General features: G+C 45.7%; 1 protein-coding gene across 3 annotated transcripts; it reads left to right on the top strand.

Annotated features, from left to right (window-relative positions):
- Positions 1-3,356: 3,356 nt before the first annotated feature.
- On the top strand, positions 3,357-14,550 carry LOC147342402 (serum amyloid A protein). Of its 3 annotated transcripts, none has more exons than XM_086385110.1 (5): positions 3,357-3,532; positions 11,094-11,255; positions 11,828-11,919; positions 13,743-13,881; positions 14,267-14,550. In XM_086385110.1, exons 2-5 carry the CDS (start codon positions 11,233-11,235, stop codon positions 14,430-14,432), a joined length of 420 nt encoding a protein of 139 aa, XP_086241236.1. In that variant the 5' UTR covers positions 3,357-3,532; positions 11,094-11,232; the 3' UTR covers positions 14,433-14,550. The 3 variants fall into 3 exon arrangements, with proteins under 3 accessions (XP_086241236.1, XP_086241237.1, XP_086241238.1); XM_086385111.1 differs by having other exon boundaries at positions 3,359-3,532; positions 11,010-11,255; XM_086385112.1 differs by lacking the exons at positions 3,357-3,532; positions 11,094-11,255 and adding an exon at positions 11,391-11,423.
- The last annotated feature ends 2,250 nt before the right edge of the window (positions 14,551-16,800 follow it).

Here is a 16,800-nt window from a genome sequence, read left to right on the forward strand (position 1 = left end):
TGAACAACAATAAACCATACCTGAATAATAATAATAAAATCTATGTTTTAAAACAAAAAACTTACTGTTACAAGTATTTCAAACAGGAAAAAGGGCCAAAATGTTGAAAATAGGAAAAAAAAAGAAAAAAAATAACAAAAAACCCTGCACACATTATCAGTGGAAAGGGAAACCTCTTGAGTCAGCCAGGCAGGAAGCCTGGTTGAAAGAGGATGAGATGTTAGCCCTGAGGCCTTAAAGGAAGTCAGGTCTCACTGGAGATGGGATGGGGTTAGGGTGAAGGTCTGAGCAAACACAAAGTATTTCCTTGCCTCAGTGATGATTCCCTGTCTGTCTGAGGACTCCCACAGGATTAGAGGTGGGGAAAGGGACAGTCCTAGGGGAAGTTGGGAACCAGATTTGGCAGATGCTGTAGCCAACTGGACCACAGGAAGCCATGGGCTATTTTTCCTTGATCTTGAGACCCTCTCCCTTGTCCAAATGCTGCTAATTCCAGGCCTTTTTCAAGGGTACACATCCTGGAGGTGGGCACCTCTGTGTGCCAAGAGGGGCAGGTATGCCAAGCAGAAGCTCACGTCATCATTGCCCCTAGTCTTTCTTTGAGTGACACCTGTCCCAGCTTCTCTTCCGACCTGGAGTCTCCTTGCTGCAAGTTCCTCATCCCTGGGAGTAACTGTTGGCTAGTTTGAACACTTTCAGCTGACTCTTGGCATAGGGGCTGGTTCTTGGCGTAGGAGCCTGGAGCTCCTGAAGCAGGCCGGGGGCTTCGGAAAAGTAGGGGCTCTACTTTGGGCAGTGTGCCCATCTAGCAAGTCTACCAAGCATGCACTGCTGCGGGTATGAAAAGACACTTTGTGCAAGAGAGATGTGAGTCTCTGTTTAGGCTGAGAATCAACTTGGTCCAAAGTAAATTTCAGAGCCAATCACTTGGAACTGGATGTACTTTTTTGTTTATTGAACCACTGTGTTGTAAATCATGTTTCCAGAAGAAAGACTAAGGGAAACCAGGGAGTTCCAGGATATTTAGGACACAGGGAGCTAAACAAGTATTTTGCTAATTAATCATATTGTGGCAGATTCTTCCAGTAAATGTAAAAGTTCGACTTTGTTCAATCATAATCAGTATATGTCATGTTAGATTTTCCTGGCAATGAATATAGAAGAGAAAGGAGTCTCTTTTTGAAATAACATTTTTATTGTTCATCTAGAATTAAAATTTTTCTATTTTATAAAATTGAAAAACATGTTTAATAACCTAGATATTTGAAGAGACTAGCAAGTACAGAAGGTTTAATATGATTCATAAGATGTACTTAGTGTTAAACACTTGAAACTTAAACTAAAAATAAGATGAATTATTGGGACTTAAAAAATTTCCCCTCTCATCACTTATGTGTGAAATCTAAACTATGACACAAATGAATTTATTTACAAAATATAAATGGACTCACAGATATAGAAAAGAAACCTAGTTACCAAAGGAGAAAGAGGGGTGGGGGGAAGGGATAAATTAGGAGTTTGGGATTAGCAGATACACACTGCTATATTTGGGGTTTCCCTGTTGGCTCAGTGGTAAGGAAGATCCCCTGGAGAAGGAAATGGCAACCCACTCCAGAATAATTGCTTGGGGAGTCCCATGGACGGAGGAGCCTGGCAGTGTATAGTCCACGAGGTAGCAGAGTTGGACATAACTTGGTGAATAAACAACAACAACTACTATATATAAAATAAACAACAAGGTCCTACTGTATAGCACAGGGAACCATATTCAATATCCCATAATAAACCATAATGGAAAAGAATACAAAAAAGATTGTATATATATGCATAAAATATATATATATATGTATATAACAGAATCATGTTGGTATATAACAGAATCATGTTGCTATATACCAGAAATTAGTGCAATATTGTAAATCAACTCTACTTCAATAAAAACAACAACATCAAAATTTCCCCTCCCCAAATGAGTTCTTGATTTCACCAGTACTGCACAATTCCATAAGAGATTTGGGGTTTTGAATTGTCGGTAACTCAGTACTCCCTTTTGCAAGTGTTTAAAAAGAAAGAAAATAAAGTATCTTAAAACACAATCAGAGCCTTTTTTGTACGTTGTATGAAGAGACAGCATCAGTTGCTGACTCTCAGCGTGGCCTGTTGCTGATGGTGGGCTGGTGACATAATCCCAGCATGTTCCTCAATACCTATCCTTTATCTTGACCCATTCCATCAGTTAGAGACCAGGAGGCTTCAGAAGAGCAATAGCCTCAGCCAGCAGCAGCCTTTGGGGGAAGAGACTCAGAATTAAGTACAGACAGGTTCGAATGGGAAGTTCCTGGTGCCTGGAAAAAGCAGATTCTATGCTAGTAGGAACGTGTTCTCTCTTCATGAGAGTTTGTGGGCTTGGCAAGAAGGGACGCACACCAAACAGAATTAGGAGTCCATATCCTTAATTAAATCGGTGGTCTTTTTACATGTGTAATGGTGAGCTTGCTAAGTAGAAGAAACAGGAAGAAAATAATTTCCCCCATCTTCCCTACTGCAGTAATGGAGAGCCCGCTGGCTGGAGGAAATAAAGGGGCAGTTTCCTCTAGCAGCTGAACTATTCTTCATTTTATGAATTTTAAGGCAGACAGGATGGGAATGAGTAATGAAGTTAGCATCTGAGGACTGTTGTTCCTTGGGAGGAGATAATTTTATGGTGATTAGTGACACCTTGCCTTCCCTTTTCTTTCACTATACTTTTTGTACATAATCTTTCCCTTTTATTAATTGGAATCTAACTGATTTTATAATCAAATAAATAAGAGCTTTCTCTCTATGCATGTATAATCATTTCCCCCAATTACAAGTCTCATTTTCATGAAGGCATAGCCTGGATCTGGTTATTTCTTGTCCCCTCTCCCTGCAACATGTGCCCAACATCTAGCGTAGTGGCTGTTGCATTGAAGGTTGGATGAATGAATAAAAGAATGAACATGCCATTGTAGAAATTCTAAAAACCCAGAATAAGATGAACATTTACCACTACCTAGAAGCACAGATATTGTTTGATGTGCAAATTCCTAGGTTCTGTTTCACACTGAGAGAATGTCTTTTAACAAACATGGGATCATATTCTATTTCACTTTTTTCCCCTTAGATGTTAATTATGCTTCTCCAGGTCAGTAAACACTCTTCCACAGTATGAGTATCTGACAGAGTAGAAGTCATTCTAGGTGTGCCCAAATCCACGGCTTGGCTCTTAATGCTGCTTCCAAGCCCAGGTGGCTGGGTTTTAGGGTCTGTGATGGGAACTCTGTGTCACAATCTGTACTGGGAAGGTATACTGGTGTTTTGTAATGAGACTTTCTATCAGAGATAAGCATGGGAAATAGAAAGGGCAAAGTTCTGGTTTCTGCTGTCTGAAGCTGAGGTCGCTGTGTCCAGTGGTGTTCTCCCAAACCAAATCATCCAGCCTGGAATTACTGTAACTTATCTTTCATATTTTTAAGAGGTACACCACTCCTCAGAAGAGAGCACTGCTCAGGTATGGGGGCAAGGGGCTGGAGTAGAAAGAGCATTGACCAAGGCATTGTGTGTATACTTGGTTTTGGTACTTGAGTGAGCCATTTATAGTCTCTAAAGCTTCTCTATGGCTTCCCTGGTGGCTCAGAGGATAAAGCGTCTGCCTGCAATGCAGGAGAGAGACCCAGGTTCGATCCCTGGGTTGGGAAGATCCCATGGAGAAGGAAATGGCAACCCACTCCAGTATTCTTGCCTGGAGAATCCCATGGACAGAGGATCCTGGCGGGCTACAGTCCACGGGGTCGCAAAGAGTTGGACACGACTGAGCGACTTCACACACACACACACACACACACATACACAAAGCTTCTCCATAGAAAGAAGTTTGGAAGTGGACTGTTTCATTTTTAAATAATTTATTGGAGGATAGGTGATTTACAATGTTGTGTTAGTTTCAGGTGTACAGTAAAGTGAATCAGTCACACATACATCCACTCTTTAAAAGATTCTTTCCCCATATAGGTCATTACAGAGTACTGAGGTGAGTTCCCTGTGTTACGTGTGTGTGTGTGTGTGTGCGAAGTACCTTGAATCATGTCTGATGCTTTATGACCCCATGGACTGTAGCCCACTATGCTCCTCTGTCCATGGGATTCTCCAGACAAGAATACTAGAGTGGGTTGCTCTGCTCTCCTCCAGGGGATCTTACTGACCCAAGGATCTAACCACATCTCTTATGTCTCCTGCATTGGCGGGAGGGTTCTTTACCACGAGCGCCACCTGGCAAGCCCGTGCTATTAATAAGTCCTTATTAGTTATCCATTTCATATACAGTAGTGTTTATATGTCAGTCCCAGTCTCCCAATTTATCCCTCCCCACCTCTATCCCTGGGCTTCCCTAGTAGCTCAGCTGGTAAAGAATCTGCCTGCAGGACAGGAGACCCTATTTTGATTCCGAGGTCAGGAAGACCCCCTGGAGAAGGGACAGACTATCCACTCCAGTATTCTTGGGCTTCCCTGGTGGCTTAGACAGTAAAGAACCCACCTGCAACGTGGCAGACCTGGGTTCGATCCCTGGGTTGGAAAGATCCCCTGGGGTAGCAAATGGCAACCCACTCCAGTATTCTTGTCTGGAGAATCCCATGGACGGAGGAACCTGGTGGGCTACAGTCTGCAGGGTCACAGAGTCGGACACGACTGAGCGACTAAGCACGCATGCACCTCTACCCCGTGGTAACCATAAGTTTGTTTTCTACATCTGTAACTCTATTTCTGTTTTGTAGATAAGTTTATTTCTATGGAAGTGGATTTTTTCTTAATGAGTAAAGGAGAGACATTCCCAGGAGATCTGGTATACATGTGAGAAAGAATGAATTGACTGTGACTCTAAAAAAGATGAATTCATAGATAAACAAAGCACCCTTGTCCTAAGGAGAAAATTGGGATCCCCTTCCCAGTAATCAGAGATCTCAAAAGGTAGAAACACCTGGCCGATCAGACCTATGGACACCAAGCTTGAATACTGTGTGTCAGTTTGAAAGACCAGCTTCTTACTTATAAGTGTTTCATGTGTTGGGAGTATACCTTACCTACCCTCACTGATCTCTCTTTTCTATCTTCCTCCTCTGTTGCTCCATTCTCTCTAGAACAATGGTCCCCCATCTTTTTGGCACCAGGGACCAGTTTCATGAAAGACAATTTTTCCGTGGACCAGGGCAGGGTGGTGGTGGTTTCAGGATAATTCAAGCGTATTACATTTATCATGCACTTTATTTCTATTTTTGTTACATCAGCTCCACCTCAGATGATGAGGCATTAGATCCCAGAGGATGGGGAAACCCTGCTCTAGAACTTCTGTTAATAGGAGGAGGGGGAGATCAGAAAGGCATCCCCATTGTTTCATTTTACAGTCCTTTTGCACTTTGGGGGGCGATGGGAGGTGGTTTCCTATGAGCTCATAAGTATCTGCCTTCCATGGCACGGCACCTCCATCAGCCCAAAGCAGTAAATGATCCTGGCCTGCTGTCACTAAACAGTTGTCTAAACTGCTATTTCCTTTACCCCTGTTCTCCCATCCCTGTTTTCACATCACAAAAACTATGCGCTCCTTGAGCAAAGAGCCTCAGACCTCTTTACACTCTTCCTACCCTTCCTCTGAGCCCTGGGCAAGAAGGCTCTGTGGAGAGTACTCCCCTTTATTTTTGCCTGTTTCCTTTCCCCATTACAAAATCCTGAAACTTGCCTTCCCCATGTCGATTCTGCTTTATTGTCACCATCTTCCATGGGGCACACCTCCTGCAATCCTGAACAATAGAATTGGAAAGAAGGGGCTCCATCCTTTTTTCTCCTTCACTGTCATTTCCACAGATTTTACGCCCCATGTACTTTGGAGTGTTTTCTCCTAAGTCCTAGTCTTTCCTACTCTCTCTCCAGCTTTACCAATGTTATCTACATAAGTGATTTCCAAAACAGGGAGATTTGACATAGGCATTCCTAAAGTCTACCCCAAACTTGCTGAATCAGAACCTTCAAGATTCTGGCCCAGGAATCTGCATACTTAAAATGCTCACAGGATGCTTCTGAAATAGACAATCTGATTAGCAATGTTTGGGGACAAAGTATGGCTCCATCATATTTGCTGATAGATCTCATGTCACTCACAATGCCCATTTCTACATATTTGCTGCCAATACTCTTTAAAAATTTTTTTTATTTATTTTTAATTGATTGATGATTGGTTTGCAATATTGCTTTGATTTCTGTCATTCATCGACATGAATTAACCATAGGTGTACCTATGTCCCCCCCTCTTGAGTCTCCCTCCCACCTCCTGCCCATCCCCACCCCCTAGGTTATTACAGAGCCCCAGTTTGAGTTCCCTGAGTCACACAGCAAATTCCCATTGGCTATCTATTTACATATGTTGATGTATTTACTTCTATGCTACTCTCTCCATTTATCTCGCCCTCTCCCTCTTCTTCCCCACCCTTGTCCATAAGTCTGTTCTCCGTGTCTGAGTCTCCATTGCTGCTCTGTGAACAGATTCATCAGTACCATCCTTCTAGATTCCATATATATGTGTCAATATATGATATTTGTTTTTTTCTTTCTGACTTACTTCACTCTGTATAATAGGCTCTAGGTTCATTCACCTCATTAGAACTGACTCAAATGCATTCCTTTTTATTGCTGCCAACACTCTTAATGACATTGATTGTACTGAACCTTCCCACATCCTGAAATCTAAGATCTTGCTCTTGCCAAAATCCCAATATGCAAATATCCGGGAGAAAGAATGTTCAGATGAAAAGAACCAAGCCCTTAGGGTGAAATGTGCCTGGAGGGCTTAAAGATTAAAAGACCAGTGTGGTGGACAGAGGGAAGCAAGTGAGAGGAGAGACCTAAGTCATGAGGTGTGAGTGAGACAGAGCAGAAAGCCATTGCAGGGCTTTGGCTTCAGCTGTGGGTGAAACCAAGATCCTCTTGAGCAGAGAGAGACATGATTGGTCTTGTTTTTTAAGTCTGGTTGCTATATTGAAGAACAAGGGTGGAAATATGGAAGCCAGTTAGGGTTTCATCACAATAATCCAGTTGATGGTGCAGAATAATAGGATGAAGCTGGAGAGTGTTTGCTTTCTGGATATATATTTTGACAGTAAGTTCAGCCATTCAAGTAGGCTGGGATTTCACTACATATACACAATGTCCATATTCATCTCTAAATGACTGATCCTATACCATGTATATCATTGTTTCAAAGCTTTTCCATTCTTCCTAATTTCCAAACTCCACCTTCACATGACCTCTACCAGTCTCCTCTTTCATAAACTCATTGATTTAGTCAATAAAAACAAACTTGTTATGGGGGTGGTGCTGCACTAAGTGTTAGAGATACAGCAGATGGCCAGGAAGGCAGACCTAGGTCCCTACCCCTAGGTTTTGTGCTCTGCTGCCAAACTCAGAAATGCAAATAGGCAGAGAGTGATGAGCGATGGGTAAAGGAAAGGTGTTCCTGGTTTTCCTCAGTTCTCTGTCCTCCATCTCAAAATACATCTTCCTCATCCTCTCTCCTTTCCTTTCATTATCAGAGAAAGATCTGCTTCTACTACACCAGGGCAACCACATCCTTAGTGGTCCTAACGGAGTCTTGGATCTTGGCGTATATGTTATGCCCATCTTTCACTTTCAGTCACCCTCCCTTTTTAATGCTCTCCCTCTATCCTTTAACCCTCCCTAATCTTTATTTTATTCTTTGATCATGCATGGGCAGAGCCATCTATGGGGTCACACAGAGTCGGACACAGCTGAAGTGACTTAGCAGCAGCGGGACCTTAGTTCCCCAACCAGAGATTGATCCCATGCTCCCCTGAAGTGGAAACACGGAGTCTTAACCCCTGGACCACCAGTAAGGCCCACTCCCTCATCTTCAAGTGATTCCTCCTTTGACATTTGCATGCATTAATTCATTCAGTAACTCAGCAAGTATTTAATGAGTGGTGATATCCCACTCCCCACTTACTTCAGGTCTGTACTTTGGCAACTGAATGTGCTCAGAGAAAAACACACAACCACGGTGACAAGTCTCACTTTCAATTCATGGTCATTAACCTCGAGCTGCCTTGCAATCCACTACACTTCCTAGCTCGTTCCCTGTGCAGTCTCCTAGACATCTCCTAGACCTCTATCCTGAACTTTCAATACCTCGTCCTCCATTCTCCTCTTAGTTGATGACTTTGCTCCCTATTTCACTGAAAAATGGAAGTGTTTGGAAATAAACTTCCACAAGCTTCCACCACTGAACACACTGATCTACCTGCATTTATTCCCAGATACTTGGCTGTCTCTCCGGCATATAATGTGTGTGGTGTGTGTTCATATCACTATCTAAGGCCAAACTTGGATCCTGAAGAAAACAGTGACACCCATTTCCAGTGAGTGATCAAGTCACATTAAACATTAATATCCATTCAAAAATTTTACTGCTAGCATAGTTTCGTATTATGAGGGTGATAGAAAGTGAAGGCAATATAAACAAACATCCATTTGACATGCCTGTGTGTGTTTCAATAATTGCATCGTCTATAACTTCAGACCATTGTTTACAACCGTCTATATACAGAATTTCCAGTGCAGGTAGAAAAGACTGTCACCCAGCTCCTTGGATTTGGAAAGAAATGAATCTTAGATGTGTATTTTTTTTCCACTTATTCTGTCACCAACATTCCTGTATACTTTATTATGCAAAATTATTTATATAATCTTTAACAAATCTTTTAATTTTTACAATTTATAGGCATATTTGTCACAATACACAAAGAAAACAGGATTCATGTCCAAGTTTCTAAAGTATTAGTGTAGATTTCGCACAAGACACCCACTAATGGGCTCTTTAATTTTTAAATAATTAGGCAATTGCTGTTTTGCCTTCTATTGTATAGGTATCCTTGATAGATTGTTAAACAGATTTTCAAATATTTCTGATATTATCTGTAAAAAATTAGCTATTTTTAGTTAATTTTTATTTATTTAAAAGATTAATATGTTTTCTCTTGTAAAATAATTAAGATACTTGATATTCAAAATTTTACTACCCCTGACCCTCCAAAAAACTACTGCTTTCCAACCAACACACTGTCAGGGATGGATTAGATTTAAATAATGAGAGATGTCACTATTTGTATTATATACATATTTACTGATTGCTGCTGCTGCTAAGTCGCTTTAGTCATGTCCGACTCTGTGCGACCCCATGGACGGCAGCCCACCAGGCTCCCCCGTCCCTGGGATTCTCCAGGCAAGAACACTGGAGTGGGTTGCCATTTCCTTCTCCAATGCATGAAAGTGAAAAGTGAAAGTGAAGTCGCTCAGTCGTGTGCGACTCTGTGCGATCCCATAGATGGCAGCCTACCAGTCTCCTCCGTCCATGGGATTTTCCAGGTAAGAGTACTGGAGTGGGGTGCCATTGCCTTCTCCGATTTACTGATTACTACAGTATAAACATTATGGGGCTAGGGACATCCAGCACATATAGGAACAACTCAGAAAGTACCTGTAAAATGAATAAAGTCATGAAAGAGTACCTGTTATTCACCAAAGAGCGTGATAAGCACTATAGGTATAAACATGATGAGACAGACATGGTTTCTGTTAATTTAAGTTTAAATTGGTCCTTGGAAGAGGTTTTTAAAAATAGTCACATAAGGCAACTGGACTTTTAAATTGTTTGCGTTTCCTGTACTTTTTAATCTCCAAAAAAGAAGTCAGCTGTGTTGTCTTAACTGATGATTTGTTGCCCTGATAACATTATTATGGATGTCATTGACAATCTTTGGTCCTAAGTGGTATAAATACATATAAGAAATCTTTGTGAAGTCAAAAGAAAATCTTGGCATGTCTCTCTTCTCCCAGATGCTAGATTTTTTAATTCAAACCAAGTTTAAGACTCTGTCTTTCACTTATATTAGCAAACAATTACAAGATAACATTTAACTAAACAGGCAGAGAGTTGAAAGTCAAAAAAAGTAGTATTTGCTGGCCAGTTCAAAAAAACCCCTCGTGGCTAAGATGGTAAAGCAGCTGCCTGCAATGCGGGCGACCCAGGCTCGATCCCTGGGTTGGGAAGATCCCCTGGAGAAGGAAATGGCAACCCGCTCCAGAACTCTTGTCTGGAGAATCCATGGACAGAGGAGCCTGGAAGGCTACAGTCCATGGGGTCGCAAAGCATCAGACACGACTGAGCGACTTCACTTTCACTTTCTTTCAAAACAATCCAGCAAAGAAAAAAAGAGTCAACTTCCTTTGGTTTCAGGTTTTGTTTGTTTGCTCTGTCTTTAGACAACATAGAACAATGTCAACTTGACTGAGCTACAGTCTCCAGAATTCTCTTTAGAGAATGTTTCTGGTAAGGATGAAGCACAAGCAACATTTTCTTTTGAGAGCTGAAGGCTCTGTTCATACACGTACAGGCCTCATCGGCCAGGATGACACTGCTGATATTTTTGACTCACAGTGACAAGAGGGCAGACGGTGACACCCCAAGCCCCAGCCAGGAAAATGCAGCAAAGAGCTGTCCTCCACCAACCCCAGACAGGGAGCCTGGCCCTTCCCCAGTTGGGCTGCCACGTTCCGTAACCGCTGCTACCTCCCTCTGTGTCCTGTTATGGGCTTCTTAGAGATTACATACTAGCCCCTTGCACCAAACACTCTCACTCCCACTCCGAGGCATCTCCAGGATTGGCTTGGGGAAGCACAAACTCCTCTCTACCAGGATTGCCCCTATCTCGGATCCAGCTTAGATAATATACCTCTTGTCTTCGAGGCTGAGAGTGATTTCAATCGCCTTGGAGCCAAGAGCTCAGCACAGGCACTCAGGGTGGTGGAAGGAGCCCAGACCACCCATGCGATTTGGTGGGGCTGATCTGTCCGTTTTGAGGCTCAAGGGCTTTGGACATGAGCTCAAAGGGTTTAATTTCTGACACACCTTCTGTCTGGCTCATCAGGGACCGTGCTGAGGGAATGACCAGGAAAATAACAAGGTCTAGGCTGGAAGAGCATCCTCTAATCACATACCTTCCAACCGCCAGGGGGCCTCCATCCTGGAGCTCCACGCCCTTCATGTCCAGATGACCCTGCCTCAGCGCTTCTACCCCTGACAGCAGATACCAGGCAGATCAGGCCTCCCTCATTTCCTCAGGCTTGCACAACCAGGGAAATGACCTGTGGATGAGGACAACCATCGGTGTCCAGTAAGTCACCCTTTGCAGATATGTAAGAGAAATGACCTGCAGGGACTTTCCCCAGGCACCAGTCCAGCTGTTCTCCTCATGCCCGACCTCCCAGGGATGGCTCAGTATAAATATAGCCACCACTCCACAGCAGGCAGGGACCAGCCGCTCTGATCCACTGGGGATCAGGTAAGAAACCACTTCAAGGAGCCATTTCTTTGAAAACATTTGCTTTAAAACATAACTCTTCTGATTTCTATTTCTCCAATACACGGTCAGTGCTGGCAGAGTGGCGCAAGGGAAATGCTTTTTGATTACGACAGGCTGCTTTAGTAAGACACAGCTTGGACCCAACGGTCCTCTTCTTCCATCAAAGCCATCTGGGTGACCTCTTAGACAGTCTTGGGTTCAGGGCTGATGGGTTCAGAATTGAGGGCCTGAGGCTGCGAGTAAGGTCCTATTGCAGTGTGTCCTAGTAGGACCACTGAGAGTCTAGTAGAGACGAACAGCCAGGCTCTCCTCGACATACAAACCCCAGGCAGAGGGGGTGCGAGGCTTGTCCGTGTCTCCCTGACCCTCTCCTTTCCTTTCAGCACAATGAAGCTCTTCACAGGCCTCATTCTCTGCTCCTTGGTGCTGGGAGTCCACAGCCAGTGGATGTCCTTCCTTGGTGAGGCTTATGAAGGTAAGGCCAATGGAGGGGCAATGGCATTCTTGGGCCTCTAGGCTTCACCCTAAACACCCCTGAGGGTTGGAGCTGCGGTCCTAGGAGGTGTTCCCATATGTGGTAGAATGTGCCAGGTTTTGGGGGAGTTTTTTTCAGAGAGTTTGAAAAGCACAGGATTTATGTCCATCAGGTACTAGAGAAAGAACGCGCATCATTTCCAGCTGAAATAGCAGTTTGAGTGGAAGACACAAAACAAGTCTGAAACGGAATGAACTTTCCCTCAGACCAATTGCACGAAGTAGGGTGAAAGCGGTCCATCTGTTCTCCTCTCCTGTTTCCATCCCTGCTCCTCCCTCCCTCCCTTCCTCTCTTCCTTCCTTCCATTTCCTAGTTGGACAATTCAGAGACCTTCAGAACACCTTGTCGGTCCTTCCTATACTCAGTGACACCGTCCCTGCTTTAGTCTATTTCCTACCCTTTCCGAGCTGTTAAACTTACAAAAAATAAAGGTGTGTGTATGTGTGGGGTGGGGGGGGCACCTAATATCATATGAAAGCCTCCACCAGGAACTCAGCCCTTTCACACAAATCAAGTGACCAACTCTCTTGCTCTGCCCAGGGCTGGGGAGTTTTCCAGGACACTAGCAGCACTAACTGGGCCAGTTCCACGAAGACAGGGGCAGTTCTGGTCAAGCTGGGACAGTTGGTCACCTACTTACCTGCAGAAAACCTCCTTGAGGGGGCATCTTCCTCCACCGAAAGGGGAGAAAACCGAGGCTTAGAGCATCCGAGTCCATCGCCCAGGGACTGAGTGCCCGTCAGCAGGTGGCAGGACAGAGGTGGGAACCCAGCTGTGTTTGAGGCCAAGGCTCTCACCGAGTAGACTTCTCCCAGCACCACTTCCTCAAGCCGAGGGCTGAGCAATCTTGGCTGCAGTTTGGAGTCACCTGGGGGGCCATGAAAACTATTGCTGCCTGAGACCAGCCCAGAGATGGGGAGGTGATTGGCTTGGGCTGTGAGGGCTCAGGGGACTTTCAATGTCTCCCCAGATGATTGGAAAGTGCAGCCAGGCTGAGGAAAAGACCCACTGCCTCAAGCAGCCCACATCATCAGTACCGTCCACTGGAGAGTTCTCAGGATTCCGTTCACTCACCTAACAGGCAGGGGAATCAAGTCACAGTTGATCCTTTCATGAGGCAGAAACACATTTCTTAGGTGTCAGAGCAGAGGAGCTGTATGTCTGCCCCTTTCTCAGAATCTGTCTCGCATGTCACCTCCTCACTCACCCACGTGCCCTGGAGCTTATCCTATGCAGCTTTGTCTACAACAGTGGTTCTGGACCCAGGGCAACTTTGTGTCCTGGGGACGTTTGGTGATGTTTGGGTGCATTTTCGGTTGTCACACTGGGGAATAGTTTGAGAGGTCAAGGATGCTGTTAGACATGTTATAATATCCAGGACAGCCCTGAACAGCAACAATGTACCTGGTCTCAAATTTCAATAGAATGCTGTTGAGGAATCCTGTCCTGTAATAACTCTCTCTGTCCTTAAACATATCAGGTAGAGCCCTCATTGACATGCAGCAGAGACAGCATCACAGGGGTCAGACAAACAGGTCCCACAACTGTAGCCCCTCCCCTACCCCACCCCAATGACTCTCATTCCAGTACCAGGAGCAGGCAACTGGGCATAAGGAATGCTCTTCTCATACGGCATCCGTGGTGCTATGACCACAGGCTGAAACCGAGTCAGTGGAAGATGTTTCATTCCTTGATTCTTCTGTAAGCAGTGTCACCGTTTTCTCTCCCCTGATAATCCTTACTCCATATGCTTTGCTTTCCAGGGGCTAAAGACATGTGGCGAGCCTACTCTGACATGAGAGAAGCCAACTACAAGGGTGCAGACAAATACTTCCACGCCCGCGGAAACTATGACGCTGCCCGAAGGGGACCTGGGGGTGCCTGGGCTGCTAAAGTGATCAGGTACCAGGGTCCCTGGGGATGCAGGGATGGGTGAGCAGAGCTTGGCTGCCTAGGACAACCTGGAGGGGCCAAGCCCTGGAGAACTTTCCTGTAGTCTGTGGGCCCTCCTTCTCTTACCCACCCTCCTGCTCTGTGTCCAGTGTGAGGTCTGAGGGGCTGAAGAGCAGAGCAACTTGGTGAGACAGGTGACTACCCTCCCTCTATGGGTGCTGTTCACTCAGCACAGGGCTGAGGTGGGCTGAGCCCAGGGAGCCTCAGGGTTGTAGCCCCTCTTTCCTTGGCTCCTCTCAGAGTCATTGATCCCTTGGAAAGAGGAGAGATGGGAGGGGTGAGGCTGTGGCTCATAGTCCTGGATTAATCCCCTCCCTGCCCTCCTCCTTTCCAGTGATGCCAGAGAAAATATTCAGAGATTCACAGACCCTCTGTTTAAGGGTACGACCAGTGGCCAGGGTCAGGAGGACTCGAGGGCCGACCAGGCTGCCAACGAATGGGGCCGGAGCGGCAAAGACCCCAACCACTTCAGACCTGCTGGCCTGCCTGACAAGTACTGAGCTGCCTCTCTCTCTGCTCAGGGGATGGCGAAGTGAGTCCCCAAGGGCAGGGATGCTGACCTAGAGAGTTCTCTGTCCTCAGAAGGCAGCAGATCTAATAAATGCTCAAGAGATGGAATACTGAGACTGTGTGTCATTCTTTGGTATAAGGACAGCCTGTTAGTTCCAGGACTGATGGCCGGACACCAACGTGAAGGCTGAGCCTGTGCTTGTGTGTTTGGTTCTGGGATAGAATCTCAGCATCATTCAGGACAGACGCCCTCTCCAGCCTTCCCTAATCAGACCCACTCCCTCCCCAGGCCCCTCTGGTTACACGGGGGCCATTTCCAGGCCCTTCTCAGTCAGTCCTTCTCACTCCCTGCAGTTGTGTCCTGTCCCCTTCTCTGTCCCCAAGTCTAGTCCCCTAAGTTTGTCATCAGAGCTCTCTGTGTGGGGTCAAGGGACACTGTCCTAGAAGGTGGGACTGTAGAATTCTCTTGGGACTAAGCTATGAGTCACACATCACTTCCCTCCAAACAGGGAAAGAGTGAGACAGAACTCTGTCTCCCCAGGAACTGAGACAGGTACCCAGAGGTGCCCAATAAATGTTTGTGGAACTGAACATGTTGATGGAAGCTGGAGTCTTCGAGTCAGACTCGGGAGAAAGGCCTGCTGGCACCATATGGACAGTTAAAGCTCTGTGGAGGACAAGCCTGTGACCACAGGGCCCCAGGAATCCCTGGCGACCTGGACCCTGCCCTGTGCCCACATGAGCCCGTTGAGCCCTGGGACTCTCAGGACCCCATTTCTCCTCCTGAGTAAGCCTGTGCTGGGAGAGCACTGGCCATCATGCTGCGCTCCTCAGTGGCCGGGGCCTGACTCTGGCACACGCCTGGGCAGCCCCATCCCCACTTCTTCCGCCCCAGTCACTGTGTTGCTGCCTCAGGCCTCTCTGTGTCCCGACTCTCCACTGCCCAGCCAGTTGCATCCTGACCCACCTCACGCCGGGCCTTATCCCCAGGGATCTCTTCCCAAATCAAGAAGGCACATTTGCTTTGGGAAGACGAGTCCCATGACACCTGTCCTGGAAACTGCATCTTAGACTCCAGTTATTTCTCATCAACACCAGAGCCTACCCCTGACTCAACTGTTAACTGGTCTCAGCTCATTTAACCTAAGAAATCATTCTCAGATGAGTTTCCCTTACCTTTATCCTCACTATATTTGGGTCAAACAAAATACTATTTTCACTTCTAGAGTGAATGTCAGCTATATGGATACACACTTCCAATGCAGTTTAAGAGAAGCCTCCTCAGAAGCACAGACCAATGGCGAGCCAAACTCTGGGATGTGGGAAGCTGAGGCATAGTAATTATAGAGGCCGTCATTTTCTTTCATTGTAAATGTTCTAACTCTGTGTGCGTTATTTGATTTACCACAAAGGCTTTGCAGGTCTCAGTTGAAGAAATGAGGCTTGGAGGTAAGTGATCTGGACCTTGCTCCAGGTCACACCTGTAGTAGGTGAGCAGCCAGGACTGCAGGCTGGTGTGGCTGACTCCAGGAGAGCAGGGATGTGTTGTCAAGACCGAGAGGTTCAGAGGCGGGAACTCTCTCCTCCCCGGATCTCCAGAGTGAGAGCCCTTGTGCCCAAGAGATGCCTGACTGGTTACAGACACACCACAGCTTGTTCTCATCATGTGAACATTGCCTCGCAGAGTCCTTACCCTCAGTAACTGCTTCCTGAATAAATTCCCACATTGAAAACCCTGACTTCAATCCATGTCACTCTTCATTTCACTCTGGCACCTTTTCCTCTTCTTCTTTATCGTCAAACCTGAGAGTCTGCCCACTTGCATGTTCTGCTCCCTCTTCTGTCTCACACTAGAACCCCACCAGTCTGACCTCTGTCCCCACCGCTCAGCAAAACAGCTCTGGTCACCGCTGACCTCTCAGGTGCCAAGACAATCGATGTGTTTCCCTTCCTGTATCAGAAGGACTCTGAGCCACGCTCAGCACAATTGTCCTCTCCCTCCTTTTTGGAAGAAAACAGTATCTATATGTTGATGGCTCTGAAAATTATTTCTCCTCCTGAGAACCTCATTTCCGAGCTCCATGCTTATATATCTGATTTCCCTCTAGACATCTCTGATTTGATGACTTCCAGAGATTTCACACTCAATGTATTCCAAAGGGAGCTCCCATCTCCCCCACCAGAATTCTTCACACTCAGGCCCCTCCATTTAAGTAAATGATCCGATTATTCCCTCTGTTGCTCAGCCCAGAAATTGAGGCATGTCCTTGATGCTTCCCTTCCCTTTACCCCACATCCAGTCCACTAACAAGTCCTGTGATTCAACTTCCAAAATTCATCTCTAGTCCGTCAGCCTGC

Source organism: Bos grunniens, chromosome 29, assembly GCF_055505025.1.
Source record: "Bos grunniens cultivar Pamir isolate PY7600 chromosome 29, Bosgru_T2T1.0, whole genome shotgun sequence".
NCBI classification, from domain to species: domain Eukaryota; kingdom Metazoa; phylum Chordata; class Mammalia; order Artiodactyla; family Bovidae; genus Bos; species Bos grunniens.